This window comes from Lutra lutra, chromosome 14, assembly GCF_902655055.1.
Source record: "Lutra lutra chromosome 14, mLutLut1.2, whole genome shotgun sequence".
NCBI lineage: Eukaryota > Metazoa > Chordata > Mammalia > Carnivora > Mustelidae > Lutra > Lutra lutra.
This window is the reverse complement of record NC_062291.1, coordinates 28,667,292-28,687,446: the sequence shown is the minus strand read 5'-3', so window position 1 is coordinate 28,687,446 and position 20,155 is coordinate 28,667,292. Positions and strand designations below refer to the sequence as shown.

The 20,155-nt window shown below is 35.5% G+C and overlaps 1 protein-coding gene across 3 annotated transcripts in view; it reads left to right on the top strand.

Moving 5' to 3' along the window:
* The window catches only part of CTNNA3 (catenin alpha 3), a 1,776,580-nt gene that overhangs the window by 1,636,013 nt on the left and 120,412 nt on the right, over window positions 1–20,155 (top strand). For all 3 annotated transcript variants that reach the window (XM_047701796.1, XM_047701794.1, XM_047701795.1), the window contains exon 15: window positions 3,882–4,063. In XM_047701796.1, the coding sequence (XP_047557752.1) occupies window positions 3,882–4,063 (182 nt within the window). The remainder of the gene's footprint in view (window positions 1–3,881; window positions 4,064–20,155) is intronic.

Below are 20,155 nucleotides of genomic sequence, written 5' to 3'. Positions count from 1 at the left end.
AACTACAGTCAAATCTGACCCGTCAACTATTTTTGTATAACCCGTGAGCTAGGCATGGTTTTTACATTGTTAAGTGGTTGAAAAAAAAATCAGAATAGATGTAATCAGAATAATATTTAGGACACATGAACATTATCTGAAACTGAAGTTTCAATGCCCATGTAAATTTTTTGGGATATAGCCACACTCGTTGGTTTGCATGATGTAGGGCTGCTCTTGCATTATTACAACAGCAGCAGAATTGAGTCTTGCCAGGGAGTGCTATGGTATGGCCTAAAATGCATACATTATTTACTGTCTTGCCTTTTACAGAAAAATTCTGCTAACCCCTGCTTTAGAGCTGAAATTATAAGTTATATATTGTTATATATAAGCGTGTGTGTGTAGATACAGATACAGCTATAGATATGGGGAAATATAGATACTTGAAAATGCTTAATATGGTGATGGAAAAATACAATTTTTTTAAAAAAGGAAGATAGCATTAGAAATAGAATTCTGAGGATCACTGTAGAGAATGAAGAACTGAGTCTGTTAGCGTAAGTTAACAGCGGGCATTTAAAGACAACTAAGGAGAATAAAAAGTGCTTCATACACATTCATTCGTTTGATCTCTAAGACAACCTGTGAGGTGAATATCATTGTCTCTAGTTTACAGATGAGGAAACAGATTCTAGAATATATGTGACTTGACTTTGGAGAATAATTGGATTCAAAAGGAGAAGGTGACAGAAATAACATCGAGTTGAATGGGAATATTTTGTTATATTGTGGGCAATGTTGCTCATGTTTGTTGGCACCATAAAAGGACAACACTAGAGCCAGAATTTCTAAGCTTCCATACTAGCTCTACCATTTACTAACACTATGATCTTGAGTTCATAACTTAACCTTCGGCACACTCAGTTTCATAATATACTAAAATTAGGATAATAGTATAGTTACCTCATAGGGCTGTGATGAAGAGTGAAGTTAAATATATGTAAGGTGCCTGGAAGAGTGTCTGGCATATCTAAGTGTTAGCTATTTTTGTCTTGGCAGAAAATTCCAAATGTCAGTTGACACAAAATATAATCTCACTGGGATGGCAGTGATTCCAAAAGCCTTTGATAGCTACTTATATCACAGTTCTACTCTATAGATTCGTGCAGAAGCTGGGACATATTGCCAGCCAGCAATAACATCAGAAATCCCACTTTGTGTTAAGCTTTGTTTCTTTCCTTATCCTGCATGCAATTAACCAATAAAGAATTTTTGCTCAGAATTTCTGAAGAGGAAATGTTCTAAGTCTTATTTTGATTTAAATTGATTAATAGAATATATCATTCACAGAAGCACTAAAAATCTTCAGGAAAGGTGTCAGTCATTTAATGGTTTTTGGATGTTGTTCCTCCTGTGGGAGAGTGAGAATTTACTAGAACTTTCAATTTTATAAACTGTCACCCAACTTTTGGTCCTTATCCTGTCAGAGGTAAACATCTGGTGATTATAATTCACCATGTGAGTTGAGATGTTATTAAGGAAATTGAGTGCAACCGATGAGACTCCTGTGCGTGACAGGGTCAGCCTCAGTGCTATCCAATAATCTACTCTGGTCCCTGCATGGCAGGTGGGTAGCAGCTGCAATTACTGTCATTTCATGTCTGGAGAAACTTAGACAGGAAGGCTAAGGGACTTCCTTAAGGTCATATTGGAAATCAGTAGGATTCTAAGGAACAGAACTTAAAATACACTTAACCACACCTCTTGAATAACCTTTTTTTTTAAATGAGGATGGTAAATAATTTTCCATGATATTCCACTATATACTTCAAAATTATTTATTAGATCCCAATTCATGGATTTGTTACCTCTGAGACAAAGACCATAAAAAGGGGTCCCAGTTGAATCTACCTACATCTATTATTATTGAAAAGTTTAAACTTATTTTTTTAACTTTTTTTTAAATGAAAATGGAGAGAATGGTAATGACCAGTAGTCAAGATGGAGAAAATTCATGTCAATTTTTGAGCTACTTTAATGGGTTAGTAGCTTACAATTTACTTAATGTGTTTGCATACTATTGATTTCAGACATAGGTGAGCTGTGTCTTCACTTATGTGCCTTGCTATATGCCAGCAGTAGTAAAAGTTGTTTTTCTTTTAGTAGGCCACATTGCCTGAGAAAGGAAACTACAAATGATTCAGATTCTAAGGAAGAGACACCTGTATAGCTCATCAGTTAAAAGCCCATTCTCATAGCTTAATTTAATTCTTCAAATAAAATAATGCAAAAAATGAAAAATGTTAAGTACTTGATATGGGAATATATTTTATAAATTTTTTACTGAATAGGAAATAGTTTTCATTTATTAAACATTCGCTATGTGTCAAACATTATGTTAAGAAATTTAAAGGAAGCTTCGATTTGGAAAGCTTCATTGTTTATTTTCATTACTAGGTTAAAACTGAAGCATGGATAATTTATGCTGAGATTTCACAGATACCGAGTTATTTTAGACCCTGAGTTATTTTAGACCCTGTCTTATAGTAAATAGACAATAAATGACAGACACTTGATATTGGTTCTTTAATTTTCATTTTTTTTGTTGGATTTTCCACTGATCATGCTTGTAATTCCTTCATTCATATATTTAAGCTTTTTGCTCTTGTACACTATTGATTAAATAAAGTGTATTTCAACTACTTTGAGCCTAGTGTCCAGAATATTTCAAAGCTTTTTGAAGTGATTTTCCTTCTTTGCTATTATATGGATGTCCTAGAAACTAGCATCTGAAAGTATATAGGCATTGTAGGTATCACATATTCAGTGTGAAAAATAAGTAAAATTTACTTAAATGATTTATCATTTTAACTACTCCCTCTAAGGCCCATGTACTCATCCTATTAGAATGCATATAGATTTTTTTTTTTTGAGAATATGATTGCACAGGCTGTTGCCTAAATTTTGTGGCCTTGATACTATCAAATCACTTTTTCTTCAAGATTCTTCATTTGACAAAAAGTTATAGGTCCCAGGTGCTAATGCTGCGAATATGATGGTTTAGATGGTTTTCTATCTTTCCCACATTTCAGATTCCAAGTGGCAAATGCAAGTTACACGCTGTTAAAAATTCGACATATCCAAAGAATAATACTAAGCCAACCCAACAAGTTAGCTGGGCATGGGAGAAGAGAACCTCAAAACTCAGGATGCTAATTAGTGAAGGCTGCCTTAATAAACCCTGCCCATAACATTTTTACTCTTCCCTCAAATAGTTTGTGTACACATACACACTTGAATGTATTTATATGTACAAAATACCCATATACATCCTTATGATTTTAAACATGTGCTTATCTAATACATATGATTTATAAATGTATATTATTATTGTTTACCCAATATATATGCAGTGTTTGTGTAAGGGTCTGTCTGAATGTATATACATACATGTATAAACAGACATTATAATGCCAGTAGACATTTCCAGATAGTTTTGTTATACTTCTACCTTTTGAAAAATATTATTGGTACAGTTAAATATGGTATATGCTTTTTAATGTATTAAGCCTGAGTTAATTTAAAATTATATTGCATTAGAAATTTAAGAAGTCTCACATTTATATTAAGGAGAAGAATTAAATATGTCAGATACTAAATTATACATTGTTATTCTCAAATTTAACATTGTAGTTCTAGAGCAAACATTTATTGTTTAATAGATTTTTTTCATAGGAAAAATTAAGCCTAGAAAGTTTGATTCTATGATTTTTAAAAAATTATGACATGTCTCTGTTTCTCAATGAACAAGTTTAAGAATATCATATAATGACCACTTGTTCCTAAAATGCTTTTTGGCATAGTGAAATGATTATAAATCTACTTATCACATGTTTTAGGCTAAGATGACTCAATTGCCTGAGGCAGAAAAGGAAAAGATTGCTGAGCAAGTTGCTGATTTCAAGAAAGTAAAGAGTAAACTGGATGCTGAGATTGAGATTTGGGATGATACCAGCAATGATATCATTGTTCTGGCCAAGAAGATGTGTATGATTATGATGGAGATGACAGACTTCACAAGGTAATTATGTGGAAAATGAAGCGTAACATTTATAATTGGTAGAAACATTTGTCACAGTAGTGAAACCTAAGTTTCTCTAAGAGGCAGGTGCTAAAAACTAAATGATGGGAGAAACACAAATAATATAGAATTAGAAAACTGTAGGTGTGTAGTTCTAGAGGTTTTGGTAAATAAATATGGGAAAGTTTCTCATAAATGGCCAAAAATTATTTTAGAAATCCCCTTTATACCATGTCACCTTAGGAATCTTTTCTGTGCTTCATATTAGCATATTATTTATAAAGAAATTGGTAAATCAAACTGATTTCAGTGAAGCTATCTGAGTATTTGATTTCCATAACTACATAACTTTAGTTGTAATGATTTGTGTGTCATCAAGATTCATGATATCTTTTGCTACTGAAATATCAACCAAATATATATTTAAATCTCAGTGACTTAATGATATACATGAAAGAATCATACATTATGTGTAAATTCCAAAAGCAATAAAATGTTTATTATAGCTTCAAAATATTATTTTATAGAGCTAGCCAAAGAGCAGTAAAATAATATGGTTCTTGCCCTACCAGTTACTAAAATATACAAAACTACAATAATTAAGGTAATTTAGCGTTGGTGTCATTTTAAAAGCCATAGAGCAGAAGAATACTCTGAAGCAGTCCTGGTAGACTTAGAAAAACATTCATTTTTATTACCATATATTATACACAAATATAAATTTTAGATTGAGTAATAAATGTAAGTTTAAAATCATAACAAATGGAAAAATGTGCCAAATCTTTTACTGATATTAAGATTGAGAAAGGCGGAGCACCTGGGTGGCTCAGTGAGTTAAAGCCTCTGCCTTCGGCTCAGGTCATGATGCCAGGATCCTGGGATCGAGCCCCGCATCCGGCTCTCTGCTCAGCAGGGAGTCTGCTTCCCCCTTCTGTCTCTGCCTGCCTCTCTGCCTACTTGTGATCTCTGTCTATCAAATAAATAAAATCTTAAAAAAAAAATACCATATGATCCGATAATTTCACTACTGGTGTTTTACCCAAAGAAAATGAAAACACTAATTCAAAAAGATATATGGACCCCAATGTTTACTACAGAATTGTTTACAATAGCCAAGATAGGAGGCAACCCAAGTGTCCCTGTATAGATGAATAGATAAGATGTCATATATATACATAATGGATGATTACACAACTGTTAAAAAAAAAAAAAGAACTTGCCATTTTCAACAACATGGATGGACCTAGATGGTATTTATATTATGTAAAATAGATTGAGAAAGACAGATACCATATGATTTTACTCATATGTGGAATCTAAAAACCAAAATAAATAAATAAAAAGCAAAATCAGACTTATAAATATAGAAAACAAACTGATGATTGCCGGAGGAAAGGGAGTAGAGAGGATGGGCAAAATAGGTAAAAGGGAGTAGGAGATACAAGCTTCAATTATGGAATGAATAAGTCATGGGAATGAAAGGCATAGCATAGGAAATATAGTCAATGGTATTGTAATAGTGTTGAATGGTAATGGATGATAGCTAAGTTAGCATAGAGAAATGTATAGAGAAGTTGAGTTACTATGTTATATACCTAAAGCTAATTTTGTGTCAACTATATTCAAATAATTAAAAGTTGGAGATGTATATTTAAAATCTGTATTCAAAATAAAAAACCAAGAGGAATGAAAAATACAAAAAAAAAGGGATTGAGGAATGTAACAAGTTCATCAAAATTAAAGAGTAAAAAAATTCGGGGCGCCTGGGTGGCTCAGTGGGTTAAGCCTCTGCCTTTGGCTCAGGTCATGATCTCAGGGTCTTGGGATCGAGCCCCACATCGGGCTCTCTGCTCAGCAGGGAGCTTCCTTCCCTCTCTCTCTCTGTCTGCCTCTCTGCCTATTGTGATCTCTCTCTCTCTGTCAGATAAATAAAATCTTAAAAAAAAAAAATTCAAAAATGACAAATTACGAAGTATCCAGAGGGAAATAGATTCAAATAAAAATTCCATAAGAGTCATTAAAATCAAGCAGGAAATTAACTAAGAAACAGTTATGAGATAAAAATAAAGAAGAAAAGAGGAAAAATGACCTTGAAATAAAGAGGAGGCAAAGAAGCTCCAGGATACTTATCCCTGGACCCTTTGAAGAATAATTTAATAAATTATAAAACAACTAGTATTTAAAAGTATAAATGAAAAATATTTTCTTTTTTTAAGATTTTATTTATTCATTTGTGAGAGAGAGATGAGAGAGAAAGAGCATGAAAGGGGAGGGGTCAGAGGGAAAAGCAGACTCCCTGCTAAGCAGGGAGCCCCATGCAGCACTCGATCCTGGGACTCCAGAATCATGACCTGACCCAAAGGTAGTTGCTTAACCAACTGAGCCACCCAGGTATCCTGAAAATATTTTCATAGGTAAGACTAAACCTAAATGTATGTATTGAAAGGTATTACCATATACCTAGGAATTTGACACAAACAATACTACACATACATGTATTTTCCTCATATACAAAAAATATATTATACAAATTATAAATAACATCCCCTCTGTGTGTGTGTGTGTGTGTGTGTGTGTGTGTGTGTGTGTGTGTATGAGGGAGAAGAGAGAGCAAAGTGAAACCAACTAAATTATAACAATTTATGAAAAACAATCCTTACCTCCACAAAGAAAAGGCAGGTACTTTTAACCTTGTATGATTTCATTTCTTGTGATTATCTCCACACCTTTAAGCAACATACTTTCTTTCCTAAGTTATAATTTATTGACTTTTTCCTCATCCTTTCCTTAGTTTGAGAAATTTGTATATTTTCATTGTTTATATTTACAGTCCTTGATAATATTACTTTATTCATAACTGGTTTTTTGTTATTACGTTAGTTATATCTCAACTTTCAACTATGTGTGATGAAGAGATTCCCACTTTCACTCTTCCACGTCTTACTACCCCGTTCTATATCTCATTCATAACCCAACTTCTCTCCACTGCATCTTCTTTCACATTGTTAAGATAGATAATATTTACATTCTTCTCAGTAATTAAATCCCCCATGCTTATGTTATAGGTTGATTTTGAAAATAAGGATTAATAAATAATATTTTATTATGGCATTGATACAACTAACCTAGATAGGAAACATTCATGAAAGAAACATTTCCTGTAAAAAGTTGAATTAGAGTTTAGAAATGGTTTAAAGTGTCCATAGATTTCTATGGAAAACAACACATTATGGAAAAAAAATATAAACTAAGAGCTGTTTTAATATCAGTTGATAAGTAGGGCAATGAGAAATCTTAATTCTGTAGTGTAAATATTTAGAGTGTATATAAATATATTTATGGACAGAATGTAGAAGTAGAAGGATAAACAAGGACAAAGTCACAAGAAGCAAAATTCCAAGAATTGGGCAGAGGAAATAGAATTCCATAAAAACAGATCACTCAAGTGATTATAAGAACATTTGTAACATGAGAAGGATTCTGGGCCATAGTTCAGGGAGTGTCAGTGAGTGATCCATGAGTTGTCTTACTTGAAGAAATTTTAGTTAAAATGAAGATTGAAGGGGCATCCAAGTGGCCCAGTCAGTTAAGTATCTGCTTTCAGTTCAGGTCATGATCCTAGAATCTTGGGTTCAGCTGCCACAGGGTGTGGCTCCTTGCTCAGAGGGAGTCTTCTCCCTCTGCCCCTCCCTCTGCCCCCTCCCATTGTGCTCTCTTTCCCTCTCTCAAAAAATAAAATCTTTACAAAAATGAAGATTGAAAAGATAGTGTAATTTTGTCAGTTCTCCATTTGTGGGTACTTTGAGTAGCTTCACTAAATGGTGAAAGAAAAAAAAACAGTTGTTAAAAGAGGTCATGAGAGACTAGCTGATAAAATAAAAATAACATAGGGGTTCCTGGGTGGCTCAGTCATTAAGTGTCTGCCTTCAGCTCAGGTCATGATCCCAGGGTCCTGGGATCGAGTCCTGCATCAGGCTCCCTGCTCAGTGGGAAGCTTTCTTCTCCCTCTCCCATTCCCCCTGCTTGTGTTCCCTCCCTCTCTCTCTCTCTCTATCAAATAAATAAAATCTTAAAAAAAATTAAAAGAAAATAAAAATAACATAGTATCTTAAAGGAAGCACAATCAAGACAAGACTTTAAAATATCTCAAGGGAGAGAGGAAATGTGAAGAGATAGAAAGAAATTGTAGAAGGGGAATAAAAAGCTATAACCAAAAAAATGAGATAAAGTGGTTGAGCATAAACACTGAGAAACAGGGAAAGAAAGAAAGAAACAAACAAACAAACAAGCAAAAACAGATATGAGGGTAAGGCTTCATGACTTTAAATGACTCTTTTTTTTTGTCTTAGCTGGAATGTTCCATCATAGACACCTTCTTGGCCATCCAATGTAGCCGTCTTCCCAACCTGTCTCTCCATATTACAAGATCCTATTAGCTTTCTTTTTAGCAGTTACCCATCCTGGATTATCTAGGCCATTTATTTATATATTCCCTTCCTCTATATCCCTAATAGACTATAAAATGTATGAAAGTATGAAATTTGACTTTATTGTTTTATACCCAGAACTTATAACAGCCTAAACCATGTATATACAAAATAGTTATATATAGTTATATATGCTATAGTATGTGTACATGTATGAATATATGACAATATATAATATATAACTATATATACCAATATATAATACATACTGGTTGAATGAATTAGGAAATTAAAAAAATAATTTGAATTAATTAATAAAAAGAAAAAAAAGAAATTACACTTGAATTCAGAAACCAAGAATAAACAAACAAAAACCCAAATATCAACAATGGAGTAAATATAAGTTTAAGCTCTTGAAATGTACTTTTCCAAATTTTTAATTTATTTTTTTAAAGTATAATTAACATACAGTGCTATACTGGTTTCAGGTGTACAATATAATGATTCAGCAATTCTGTACATAACTCAGTGCAATAAGTGCATTCTTAATTCTCTTCACCTATTTTATCCATTCCCCCACCCATCTCCCCTCTGGGAATTCTCTATAGCTTATTTTCTATCTTTAAGAGTCTGTGTTTTTGTTTGCCTCTTTTTTTACTTAGTTCATTTGTTTTGTCTCCTAAATTCCACATCTGCATGAAATCATGTGCTATTTGTCATTCTCTGACTGACTTATTTCACTTAGCATTATACCCTCTAAATCCATCCATTTTGTTGCAGCACAGATTTTATTTTTTATGGCAGAGTAATATTCCATTGTGTATGTATGTGTATATATACCACATCTTCTTTATCCATTCATCTGTGGACAGATGTGGCTTGTCTCTATATCTAGCTATTGTAAGTAATGCTACAGTAAACATAGTGGTGCATATTATCTTTTCCAATTAATGTTTTTGTTCTCTCTGGGTAAACACACAATAGTGAAATTACTGGATCATATGGCAATCCTATTTTTAATTTTTTTTTAGGATTTATTAATTTGAGAGAGAGAGTGGGGGGGGGGGATGGGCAGAGGGAGAGAATCCTCAAACTCCCCACTGAGTAAAGAGCCTGTTGCCTGGCTCAATCCCAGGACCCATGACATCATGACCTGAGGCAAAACCCAGAGTTGGACACTGACTTGACTGACTGATCCACCCAGGTGCCTCTCTATTTTTAATTTTTTAAGGAATCTCCATACTGTTTTCCATAGTGGGTATACCAGCTTGCATTCCTAGCAGTGGTGCATGAGGCTTCCTTTTTCTCCACCACATTGCTAAAACACTTGTTATTTCTTGTGTTTTTCATTTTAGTCATTCTGACAGGGAAACCCACATTTTTCATTTTTTCCTTAACCCTTACATAGATCTTAAGTGTTGGACACTAAAGATTTAAATTTTTAATACCCATGTGAGATTAAGAGGAAACATATAGTTAGGGGAGCTGGAAGTGAGATCCTTGCAAAAGCCAAGAGCTATGCCTCTAAAAGGAAACTAGAAATGATTCCACAGACCAGTTTGAAAGAGCAACAAGAGTCTGAGTTAATCAAGGTCATGTTTAAGAAATAGGGACCCCAAGTATATGACCTATTCAACTGATGGATTTCAAATTACATATTCAGAAATGCTACCTCAAAAGTAAAAAAATTAAGATTCAAAAAACAATTATGAACAAAGAAATAAGAAAATCTGTTGGTTTATTCAAATAAACTTTAGCAGAAAAACAACAATGACAATAGAAAAGACTATTTGAAGTGACCCCTTGCACAGGGACCATGTAATTGTTGGAGATCAGAGTTAAATGTCTATTTTTAGATGCAGAGAACTGAGAACATTAACATTAATATAATTAACTTGTACTTGCTACCTAAAGAATGCATATAATGTCTTTTTTAATTCTGAGGAAGCTCTGAAACAAAATTCAGATATCAGTAGATGCAAGTAATGTAGCGATGTTAGAAATCAGAAAGTGAGAATAAAATTAGAAAAGAAAATGGGGAGTGCAAATAAAAACTATAAATACATTAGAATCATAATAAATACATCAGTATTTGTAATATGTAACTGTAGTAAGCTTAGTAGTTAAAAAAAGTTAAGTACAACAATACCATAAGTACAGATGTAAGAATAAATCTATCACATTTATTTATTTATTTATTTTGGAAGATTTATTTATTTGGGTGGGGGGAGGAGCAGAGGTAGAGGGACAGGCAGACTCTGCACTGAGTGTGGAGCCCAAAGTGTTGCTCAATCTCATGATCCTGAGATCATGACCTGAACTGAAATCAAGAGTCCGACGTTCAACTGACTGAGCTACCCAGGTGCCTCTATCATTTTTACATAGAGGCCTATAGGAATGTTTTTTCAAGGAACCATGGAAAGGAGGAAGAAAACTCTCTCTAAAAGAGAAGGAAATGTGATAAGCCCTAATTAATGTATGAAAATGTTGAATTACTGTATTGTTTTCTTGAAACTAATATAACATTATGTTTTTTTAATATATATATGTGTATATATATACATATACATATATTAATTTAATGAGAAAGAGAGAGAGAGAGAAGGCACACACCCAAGAGAAGGTGCACTTGAGTTGGGAGAGGAGAGGAAAGGGAGAGAGAGGGACAAGAAGATTCCATGAGTGGGATTCTTATGTTAACTGCGGTGAAACTGATACTTTAAAAAATGAAAATAAAACTAAAAAAAAAATAACAGAGAAAGGAAATGTATGAATAAAGAGAGGGAATTTGATGAAGTAAATGCCTAATGACTTCTATTTGTGGGGCAGTGTCCACTGTGGGATGTGAGAAAGCATAAAAAGGCCAATGTCGAATGAGAGCTTGGATAAAGACACAGAAAGAGATCTGGATTATAAAATGTAGTCAACTAAGACGATCATTCATTAACTCACTTATGGTTCATCACCTGTTTTGAAACCTAAAATATTCATTAGGAACGAGTGAATAGATTCTCCTTTCACATGTTCTGAGAAAACTAGAAAATTGGATTTAATCTGAATTCCTAGGATGGAAAGGAGTTTGCAGCAGGATTCAAGGGAATGAGAGAATTGAAACTATTAAAAAAGACATATTGGAACAACTGACTGGGCCCAGACTGGGAAGAGAGGGGAATGAGGTCAAAAATAGAACAAAAGGTGGAAAGGTAAGGACATGTTGCCAACAAGTAATGAAAATACAGATTTCAGTGCAGTTTCTCCTGCTCTGCCTCTATTACCCTCCCAAAGCTACATATTTAGAATCAATTTAGAAAAGAATGCTGAATACGTCTTTAGAAAGGATGTTCAGTGACTTTGAGGATTTTGTAATCCGTAGCTGGGGTGTTAGAAAAGGATTCACAACTCCACAGTGTGGTAACTCATTGGGAAATAGACACATTTCATGTTTTGCAAAAGCTAAACAGCCCAACTTTCTCACAATCTGTGGGTGTCACTGCCAAAGGCATCCACAGAACAGGAATAATATGTGTTCAAACTGCAGTAAAGGAAGAGGAGCAAAATTGAATGTTGGACTCCGATAATCTTTTGCACTTGAATTGAATCCAGATTCAGTTTAATTTCAGTTCATACAGACTGTGATATATCTCCAATTGTTTTTAAATGGATACAACCTTGTTTTTCACTCTTTTTTTAATTCCCAGTTCTGTTTTAAGAGGTTTTTTCAGACACTACAATGTTTTTCCGAAAACTAAATTTAGCAGTTTTAAAGATTTTATTTATTTATTTGACAGAGAGAGAGAGAGAGATCACAAGTAGGCAGAGAGGCAGAGGGAGAGGGGGAAGCAGCCTCCCTGCTGAGTAAAGATCCGGGATGTGGGGCTCCATCCCAGGACCCTGAGACCATGACCTGAGCTAAAGGCAGAGGCTTAACCCACTGAGCCACCCAGGCGCCCCAAATTTAGCAGTTTTATATATAAGCTATTCCTTAGTTCCACCCTTGTCACATTTCTTTCACTGCAGTTGTTTTAGCTTCTTTATAAGAGAACATGTGAGGATGGGGGTCGTAATCGGCAAGGCAGTGTTCACTAATAATCTGTCGATATTTGGTAGCATAGTACACTCTTTGTCTCCCACACAGAGTTTAAATGGTTATATATTTTTAAAAATGATTATAAAAAATATACATTATCGTTTCTGAAGTGTCACTAAATATTCTAATTTTCCTCAACTACTATTTTACTATCAGTAAGAGCCATAATAAGGGTAAACATTGATGAATGCTTACTGTGTACTTCACTATGATAAATATGTATGTTTTCTCATTTTTATCTTCAGTACAGCTTGATTATTACATTCTCTATTTTATTATTAAAGAAACTGAGACTCATAGAGGTCAGATAGGTTGTTCAAGGATACACAAATGAAACTGATTTTGAAGTCAATCCAACTTCATAATCTGTGTACCTACTCACTGTTTTGCAAGTCTTTACCCATGTGCTAAACACAGAACAAGACCCAGTCCTTTCCTCATAGGGAAAACAAACAGACCAATTGGAAATAACAATTGCGTGATGCATTGTATTCTTCTAGCTGTAAATCATTAGGATTTCAGAAGACGAGGTTATCATTGGGGAATAGAGTAAGCAGAGAAACAAAGTATGAACAGGTGAAGTTTATATTAGAATTGGATGAAACACAGGGATTAGATTGTGGAAGGAGATTATATAAGTGAGAAAACACATGAAGGTGGAGGCTAGAAGGTGAGAATGAGTCAGATCCATTTGGGAGCTCTAACAAAACTATATAAACCCAACAAGATGTTAAGATGAGCATGAAGAAAGTGGCAGCTTATAAAAAAGCCTTAGAAAATGGACAGGAGCTTTTGTTGTTGTGGTGGTTGTGATTGTTGTTGTTGTTGTTTTAAGAAGTAGGAAATGGGGAATTATTCAAGAATTGGAATCATGATGGTAACATGACAGAAGGAAAAGAAATCTGATATATGTAGGAAGAATGACAGCACTTTTGGGTGGCACTAGCTAAGACTCAATGGGGGTCTAACCACCATTGGGAGACCCATTTAATTAGACAGGCTTCAGAAATTCTGGTAAAGGCTGATAGAAACTTGGTAAATTGCTAGAAAGTACTGTATCAGGAAATGGTAAAAATATTCCTGTAAAACCTGATGTAGCCATTTCTGAGCCTTGGCACAAGCCCTTCAGCATACTGACCATTTAGTACTTCCTCTAGCCTTGACTGGACACATGGAGGTTATACTCTGGATGTCTGTGAACAGTTGCAAAAGAAATGAAACATCTCTGTAACTACCATTGTGATGCCTTCATTCCCAATTGGGAAGGTCAGAAAAGCAGAAAAAAATGATGTTTTGTTTTTAAACATTGACTTTTCCTTTGTGAAGGACCATCCACATAGTCATACAATGTATGTTGGATTATTACAATGAGCCTATGGAATCTTCTAAAATTCAGCATCCCTTTTCTTAACAATTAGATACTTTCTAGAATCAGACTTAAAAGGACTTAAGACTTACTAGAGGGAAGTAAGTCTTCCCCTTGTAATGACTAGTTGCCCAGAGAAACACCTTCTGAGCTCCTGCTGGAAGGTATGTGTTCTGGGGGCAGAGAGGCAAAGGGTAAAAGGGTTGGAAGTCTTTCCATTTACTATAAAGTATTCAAACATTCATTCAATACCCTTGTCATCAGTAAAAGGCAGTCCACCCCAAAAGAAGTCTAAAGACCTCCAATGAAAGACTGTTTGTTTTACCCTTTCCAGAGAATTAATCCCCAGAATTTTCTGGAGGTAAGGGAGAAGCTGATGTTCAGTGGTGTGGAGTAGGTGAGGAGACCAAACTGCCTTTTTCAGTCCCTCCCTTTCTCCCCAGTTCCAGTCACACATGAACCTTTCTGCTTAGATCAGTTTAGTCATTAGTTTTCCCACTGCTGGCTTGGATTCTGGCTTTCTCAGGCTGATTATATTGTTTACCACTTGGCATCTGCTTTCTCGTTTCCTAATAGTTCTTGCTATTGTCTCTTGTCCAGTTCTGTTCTTTCCATCCTAGAATGTTTAGATCTTTAAAAGAAAAAAAAATGTATCTGTAGTGTTAGTGGGACTTGGAAAAGGAGAAAAATTATATACATGTGACAATCTGTCATCTTAGCCCAGAAACCCACTGAAATTTATTAGGGTTGTGAAAGTTTTCTCTTTATGATATTTTGAAGTTTAGATTATTTATTAATGTTTTCTTCATAAATTGTGCCCTCTTTTCCTTTTCTAACCTTAGGTAAATTCTGTCTAAGCAGTATCTTGACTGAACCTAAACAGTTCCCACATTTCATGGTTTATGTAACACTTGAGAACATCTAATTTTTTTTTCCTCATCTGAACAGGAGATAGGCTCTAGGTAAAACTTTCTAGATATTTAATTGTACCTTGTGTGATCACTTAAGATGTATCTTTTAATCATTGCTGAAAAATTATTTTCGTAAAGATTTTATTTATTTATTTGATAGAGAGAGAGAGATCACAGTAGGCAGAGAAGCAGGCAGAGAGAGAGGGGGAAACAAGCTCCCTGCCAACAGAGAGCCCAGTGGGGGCTCGATCCCAGGACCCTGAGATCATGACCTGAGCAGAAGGCAGAGGCTTAACCCACTGAGCCACCCGGGTGCCCCCACTGCTGAAAAATTGTGAGGAAAAAGATAAAAAATGATAACTCCCCCTTAAATAAGAAAAAAAAATCATATTCGTATTTGTCCCAAAATTATGCTTTCTAAGTATATGTCAACTTTAATGTCAGTATTAATAAAGTTGAAGAATTAAAAATACCTAGATAAAAGTAATGGTGATTTAAGTACAATTATTATTATTATCATCATTATTATTTTTGGAGTGAGAAAGGGTGTGCAAGTGGGGGAGTGGGGCAGAAGGAGAAGGAGAGGGAGAGAGAATCTTAAGCAGGCCCCAACCCCAGCACGAGCCCAATGCAGGACTGGCTCTCGAGACCCTGAGATCATGACCTGAGCTGAAATCAAGAGTGAGACACTTAAGCAACTGAGATGCCCAGGTGCCCCTAAGCACAAATTTATTTATTCAGAAATATACCAGAAGCTATATCTATCTTCATCAACTGTATATTTTAAGATACAACATGATGTCAATTTCTTTTTTAAAATATGTATTATTTTGACAAGATTTATAGGCTTTTGTAGAATTTTTGCTGGCTCGTTTGTGGACTATCTACTGAATATCAGGCACTGCCCTTGGTATGAAAATCTACAATGGAAGATTTTGAACTAGAGCAGCATAAGACACAATGTGAGAAGAGATGAGGAGAATAGGAAAATGGGCAGCAAAGCAGAAAGGTGAATGAAAAACATCTAAAAGAATGATAATAGGAGTAGACATGGTGGCAGCAGAAAGTCAGCTCTGAGAGACTCCAGAATCTTGCTAAGAGTTGAGATAAAAAGAGGGAAAGTAAAGATATGGAAGTTTTTCTCACCTGGGATACTTATGCCCAACCATATGAGAGACTATCACACATGTTGAATGAAGATCTCTGTTGGGCTGTTGACCAGAAAACAGAAAGATGGGAAAGTCTTTCATTGTCAGATTGTCTGCATTTTTAGTTGCATTAATGGCCCAGTTCTGTGTTTATGAGAATGATGTCATGAAGAAAACTATGGAGAGAAAGGGTTGCAAAAAATGTGTTTATTTGTATGTCAAATCATGTATGCTGATATCCTTTATCAAAATGAGGCCAAGTTCTTTTTTCCTGACGCTTCCTTCTGAAATTTTGAAGACTTACATTTATCAGTAAGAAAAAAAGAACTGCTTATAAACACTAACAAGGTACTTTGATTATTTACAAATTTAGGTAACCTATTTGTTAATAGATATCACTTTTCTGGTGATGGGCCAAATGTGGATAATCACATGGTTAATCAAATGCCCCTAAAATACTGCAATTTGAAAAATTTTAATTAGTGTTTTTTTTTTAAAGATTTTATTTATTTATTTGACAGACAGAGATCACAAGTAGGCAGACAGGCAGGCAGAGAGAGAGGAGAGAGGAGGAAGTAGGCTCCCTGCTGAGCAGAGAGCCCGATGTAGGGCTCGATACCAGGACCCTGGGATCATGACCTGAGCTGAAGGCAGAGGCTTTAATCCACTGAGCCACCCAGGCACCCCTTAATTAGTGTTTTAAGCCCAACTGTATGCATGATAAACATGGGAAAAATGCAACTTTTTATTTCATTTTAATTAGTTACCCAAAATGTACATGCACATGCTGCATTTTCCAAAAGGGTTGGAAATGACTTATTTATCTTGTGTACATAATACTACAGCCAGCAATTCTTCTGATTTTATATTTCTATAATATTCCTAGGATGTTCTGAGAATGTTGATCCAGTCCATTAGCTAAGCCTACTTGTCTACAAATGGGACAGTTTTCGTAAGGCATCATTTCAAGAGTTAACCTAAAACAGAGGAGTGTGTGGATCCAAAGGGTACTGAGGCACTGAATCCTCAGGTTTCCTTATGTTGAGAATGTCCAAGTAATAACTGGGCAATGGGAGGAGGTACTTTGGAAACCATCCAATTGGGATGCCTGGGTGGCTCAGTGAGTTAAAGCCTCTGCCTTCGGCTCAGGTCATGATCCCAGGGTCGTGGGCTCAAATCATGATCCCAGGATCCTGGGATCTAGCCCCGAATCAGGCTCTCTGCTCAGCAGGGAGCCTGCTTCCCCCTTTCTCTCTGTCTTCCTCTCTGCCTACTTGTGATCTTTGTCTGTCAAATTCATAAGTACTCATGTAGAAATAATGTTGTATTTATCTGTAGAAGAGGAGTCCTTGGATGCCATAGCTTCAGAGTGATGGCAGATGAATTACTAGATTTGGGATTGGAGGTATATTTGCTCTTCATTCTTCACATACTTCCCACTGGACACAGGCTTGTATTCAAGAAAAGTTTTTGCCTCACCTTCTTTTTCTTTAAGATACACTTCCGAGAAGAGGAATAGAAAATGAGCAGAGAGAAGGATAAAAACTCACCTTGCTTCTTATTTAGCTAGGGCTTCAGAATTAAAGCTTTTCTAAAAGTATAGTTGGAATGAATAAAAATTCATGTGTTCTACATCTCACACATTCTTTTTTTTTTTTAATTTTTAAAATTTCTTTTCAGCGTAACAGTATTCATTGTTTTTGCACCACACCCAGTGCTCCATGCAATCCGTGCCCTCTCCAATACCCATCACCTGGTTCCTCCAACCTCCATCCCCCGCCCCTTCAAAACCCTCAGATTGTTTTTCAGAGTCCATAGTCTGTCATGGTTCACCTCCCCTTCCAATTTCCCTCAACTCCCTTCTCCTCTCTAACTCCCCTTGTCCTCCATGCTATTTGTTATGCTCCACAAATAAGTGAAACCATATGATAATTGACTCTCTCTGCTTGACTTATTTCACTCAGCATAACCTCTTCCAGTCCCGTCCCTGTTGCTACAAAAGTTGGGTATTCATCCTTTCTGATGGAGGCATAATACTCCATAGTGTATATGGACCACATCTTCCTTATTTATTCGTCTGTTGAAGGGCATCTTGGTTCTTTCCACAGTTTGGCTACCGTGGCCATTTCTGCTATAACATTGGGATACAGATGGCCCTTCTTTTCACTACATCTGTATCTTTGGGGTAAATACCCAGTAGTGCAATGGCAGGGTCATAGGGAAGCCCTATTTTTAATTTCTTGAGGAATCTCCACACTGTTCTCCAAAGTGGCTGCACCAACTTGCATTCCCACCAACAGTGTAAGAGGGTTCCCCTTTCTCCACATCCCCTCCAACACATGTTGTTTCCTGTCTTGCTAATTTTAGCCATTCTAAGTGGTGTAAGGTGGTATCTCAATGTGATTTTAATTTGAATCTCCCTGATGGCTAGTGATGATGAACATTTTTTCATGTGTCTGATAGGTATCTCACACATTCTTGTTAAATACGGAATTTCTTTGCATATGGTTTATTTTGCTTTCTGAGGTAAAACATTTATATTCTAATATAATACATTCAAAACAATAGCAGTTTAAATGTTTTAGCCCACGCAGCAAAAAGAATAAGAAATATTAATAAGTTTTACATTTTTCCTTTTAAAAACAGTCTTATGTCATATGATTTAAACTATAAAGGCAGGGAAATGTAATTTTTGTTTTACTTGATAAGGCTCCTGACTTCTTCTCATGTGTATTAAATATACACATAAATATCTAGCAAATAATTGAAAATGTGAAACACGTGGATCATTAAGATAAAAAAACATTCTGGCTTTCTAGTTAATAACTTTAAGAAGGCATTCACGTTATATTTGAAATACATATTATATCAGGGAGTAAGGGTTATTTTTCTGTACTCTATGATGATGGCTCACTTTTTTTTATCTTGTTGGGCAGCATGTGAGAGCATTTTAAGGCATTATCTTTGTCTTTTCCATGAATATTCTCCTTGTAAAAATGAGGTTTATTTTATTTTGTCGAGTCTTAAATCACTGGAATCGTTATTCACTAATGCTGAGGAGAAATGCTTTAACATAAATAGAATGATTCTGTATGCCAGTTATTTTTACATGATAAAAATTTACATATTTTTTTCAAAGATTTTATTTATTTATTTGACAGACAGAGATCATAAGTAGGCAGAGAGGCAGGCAGAGGCGGGGCGGGGGGGGGGGGCGCGGGGAAGCAGGCTCCCTGCTGAGCAGAGATCCCGACGCAGGGCTCGATCCCAGAACCCTGGGATCATGACCTGAGCCGAAGGCAGCGGCTTTAACCCACTGAGCCACCCAGCCCCCCCCAAAATTTACATATATTTTGACATGATAAGTAATAGGTAAAAATTCAGCTTATGTAACATCTTAGTAATTGTTCATTAAAATCAACCGAGAGTGAGAGCACAGATACTCTTCCCTGAAATTTAGCATTTCAATGTCTGGCTGAGGTGAATTTATGAGACAGCTATGTCAATTTCCAAGTGGCAAACCAGTCCTGTATTGTATGAATCTGCAGAGATTACAGATGGATGTAATTAAATTATGCATTTTTTAAGCACAGGAGATTAGAAATTAATAAACTATTAGAAATGTGGGCATAAACAAAAACCACCCAAATGAGAACATCCAAAGACTATTTATTCAGAGCGTGCCATAACAAAGGAGCTACCATCACTTACTTTTGGCAGAGACTCAAAGGCAGGCAGACAAGATGGAAGATGGAAAGATTTAAAATGGAAAATGAAACAAAACAAAACAACAACAAACAAACCTTTAGGTATCTCTGATTGGAGATTGTTGACGTAAGAAAGAGGCAGGCAGGCTAACTAGAAGCAGGACATCACATACTATGGGTTTGGAGAGAATTTTTTGCTTTCTCTGATTGTTACTGAATTTAAAGTCAGGCATATATGGGTATACCAGCTGTCATTGTCAAAGGCTTGACCATTCTTGGTCAGTTGTTAGAGAGCCTGTGGTTTTGTTTCCTGACCTCGTTGCGGCAGTTCGTGGGTCAAAGCTCTATTATCATATTTCGTCTGGACATTGTCCATTTGTACGTTCAGTCTCTCAGAAATGTAACTGATAATAATATCTTTGGGAGGGTGATGTATAGATTATTAT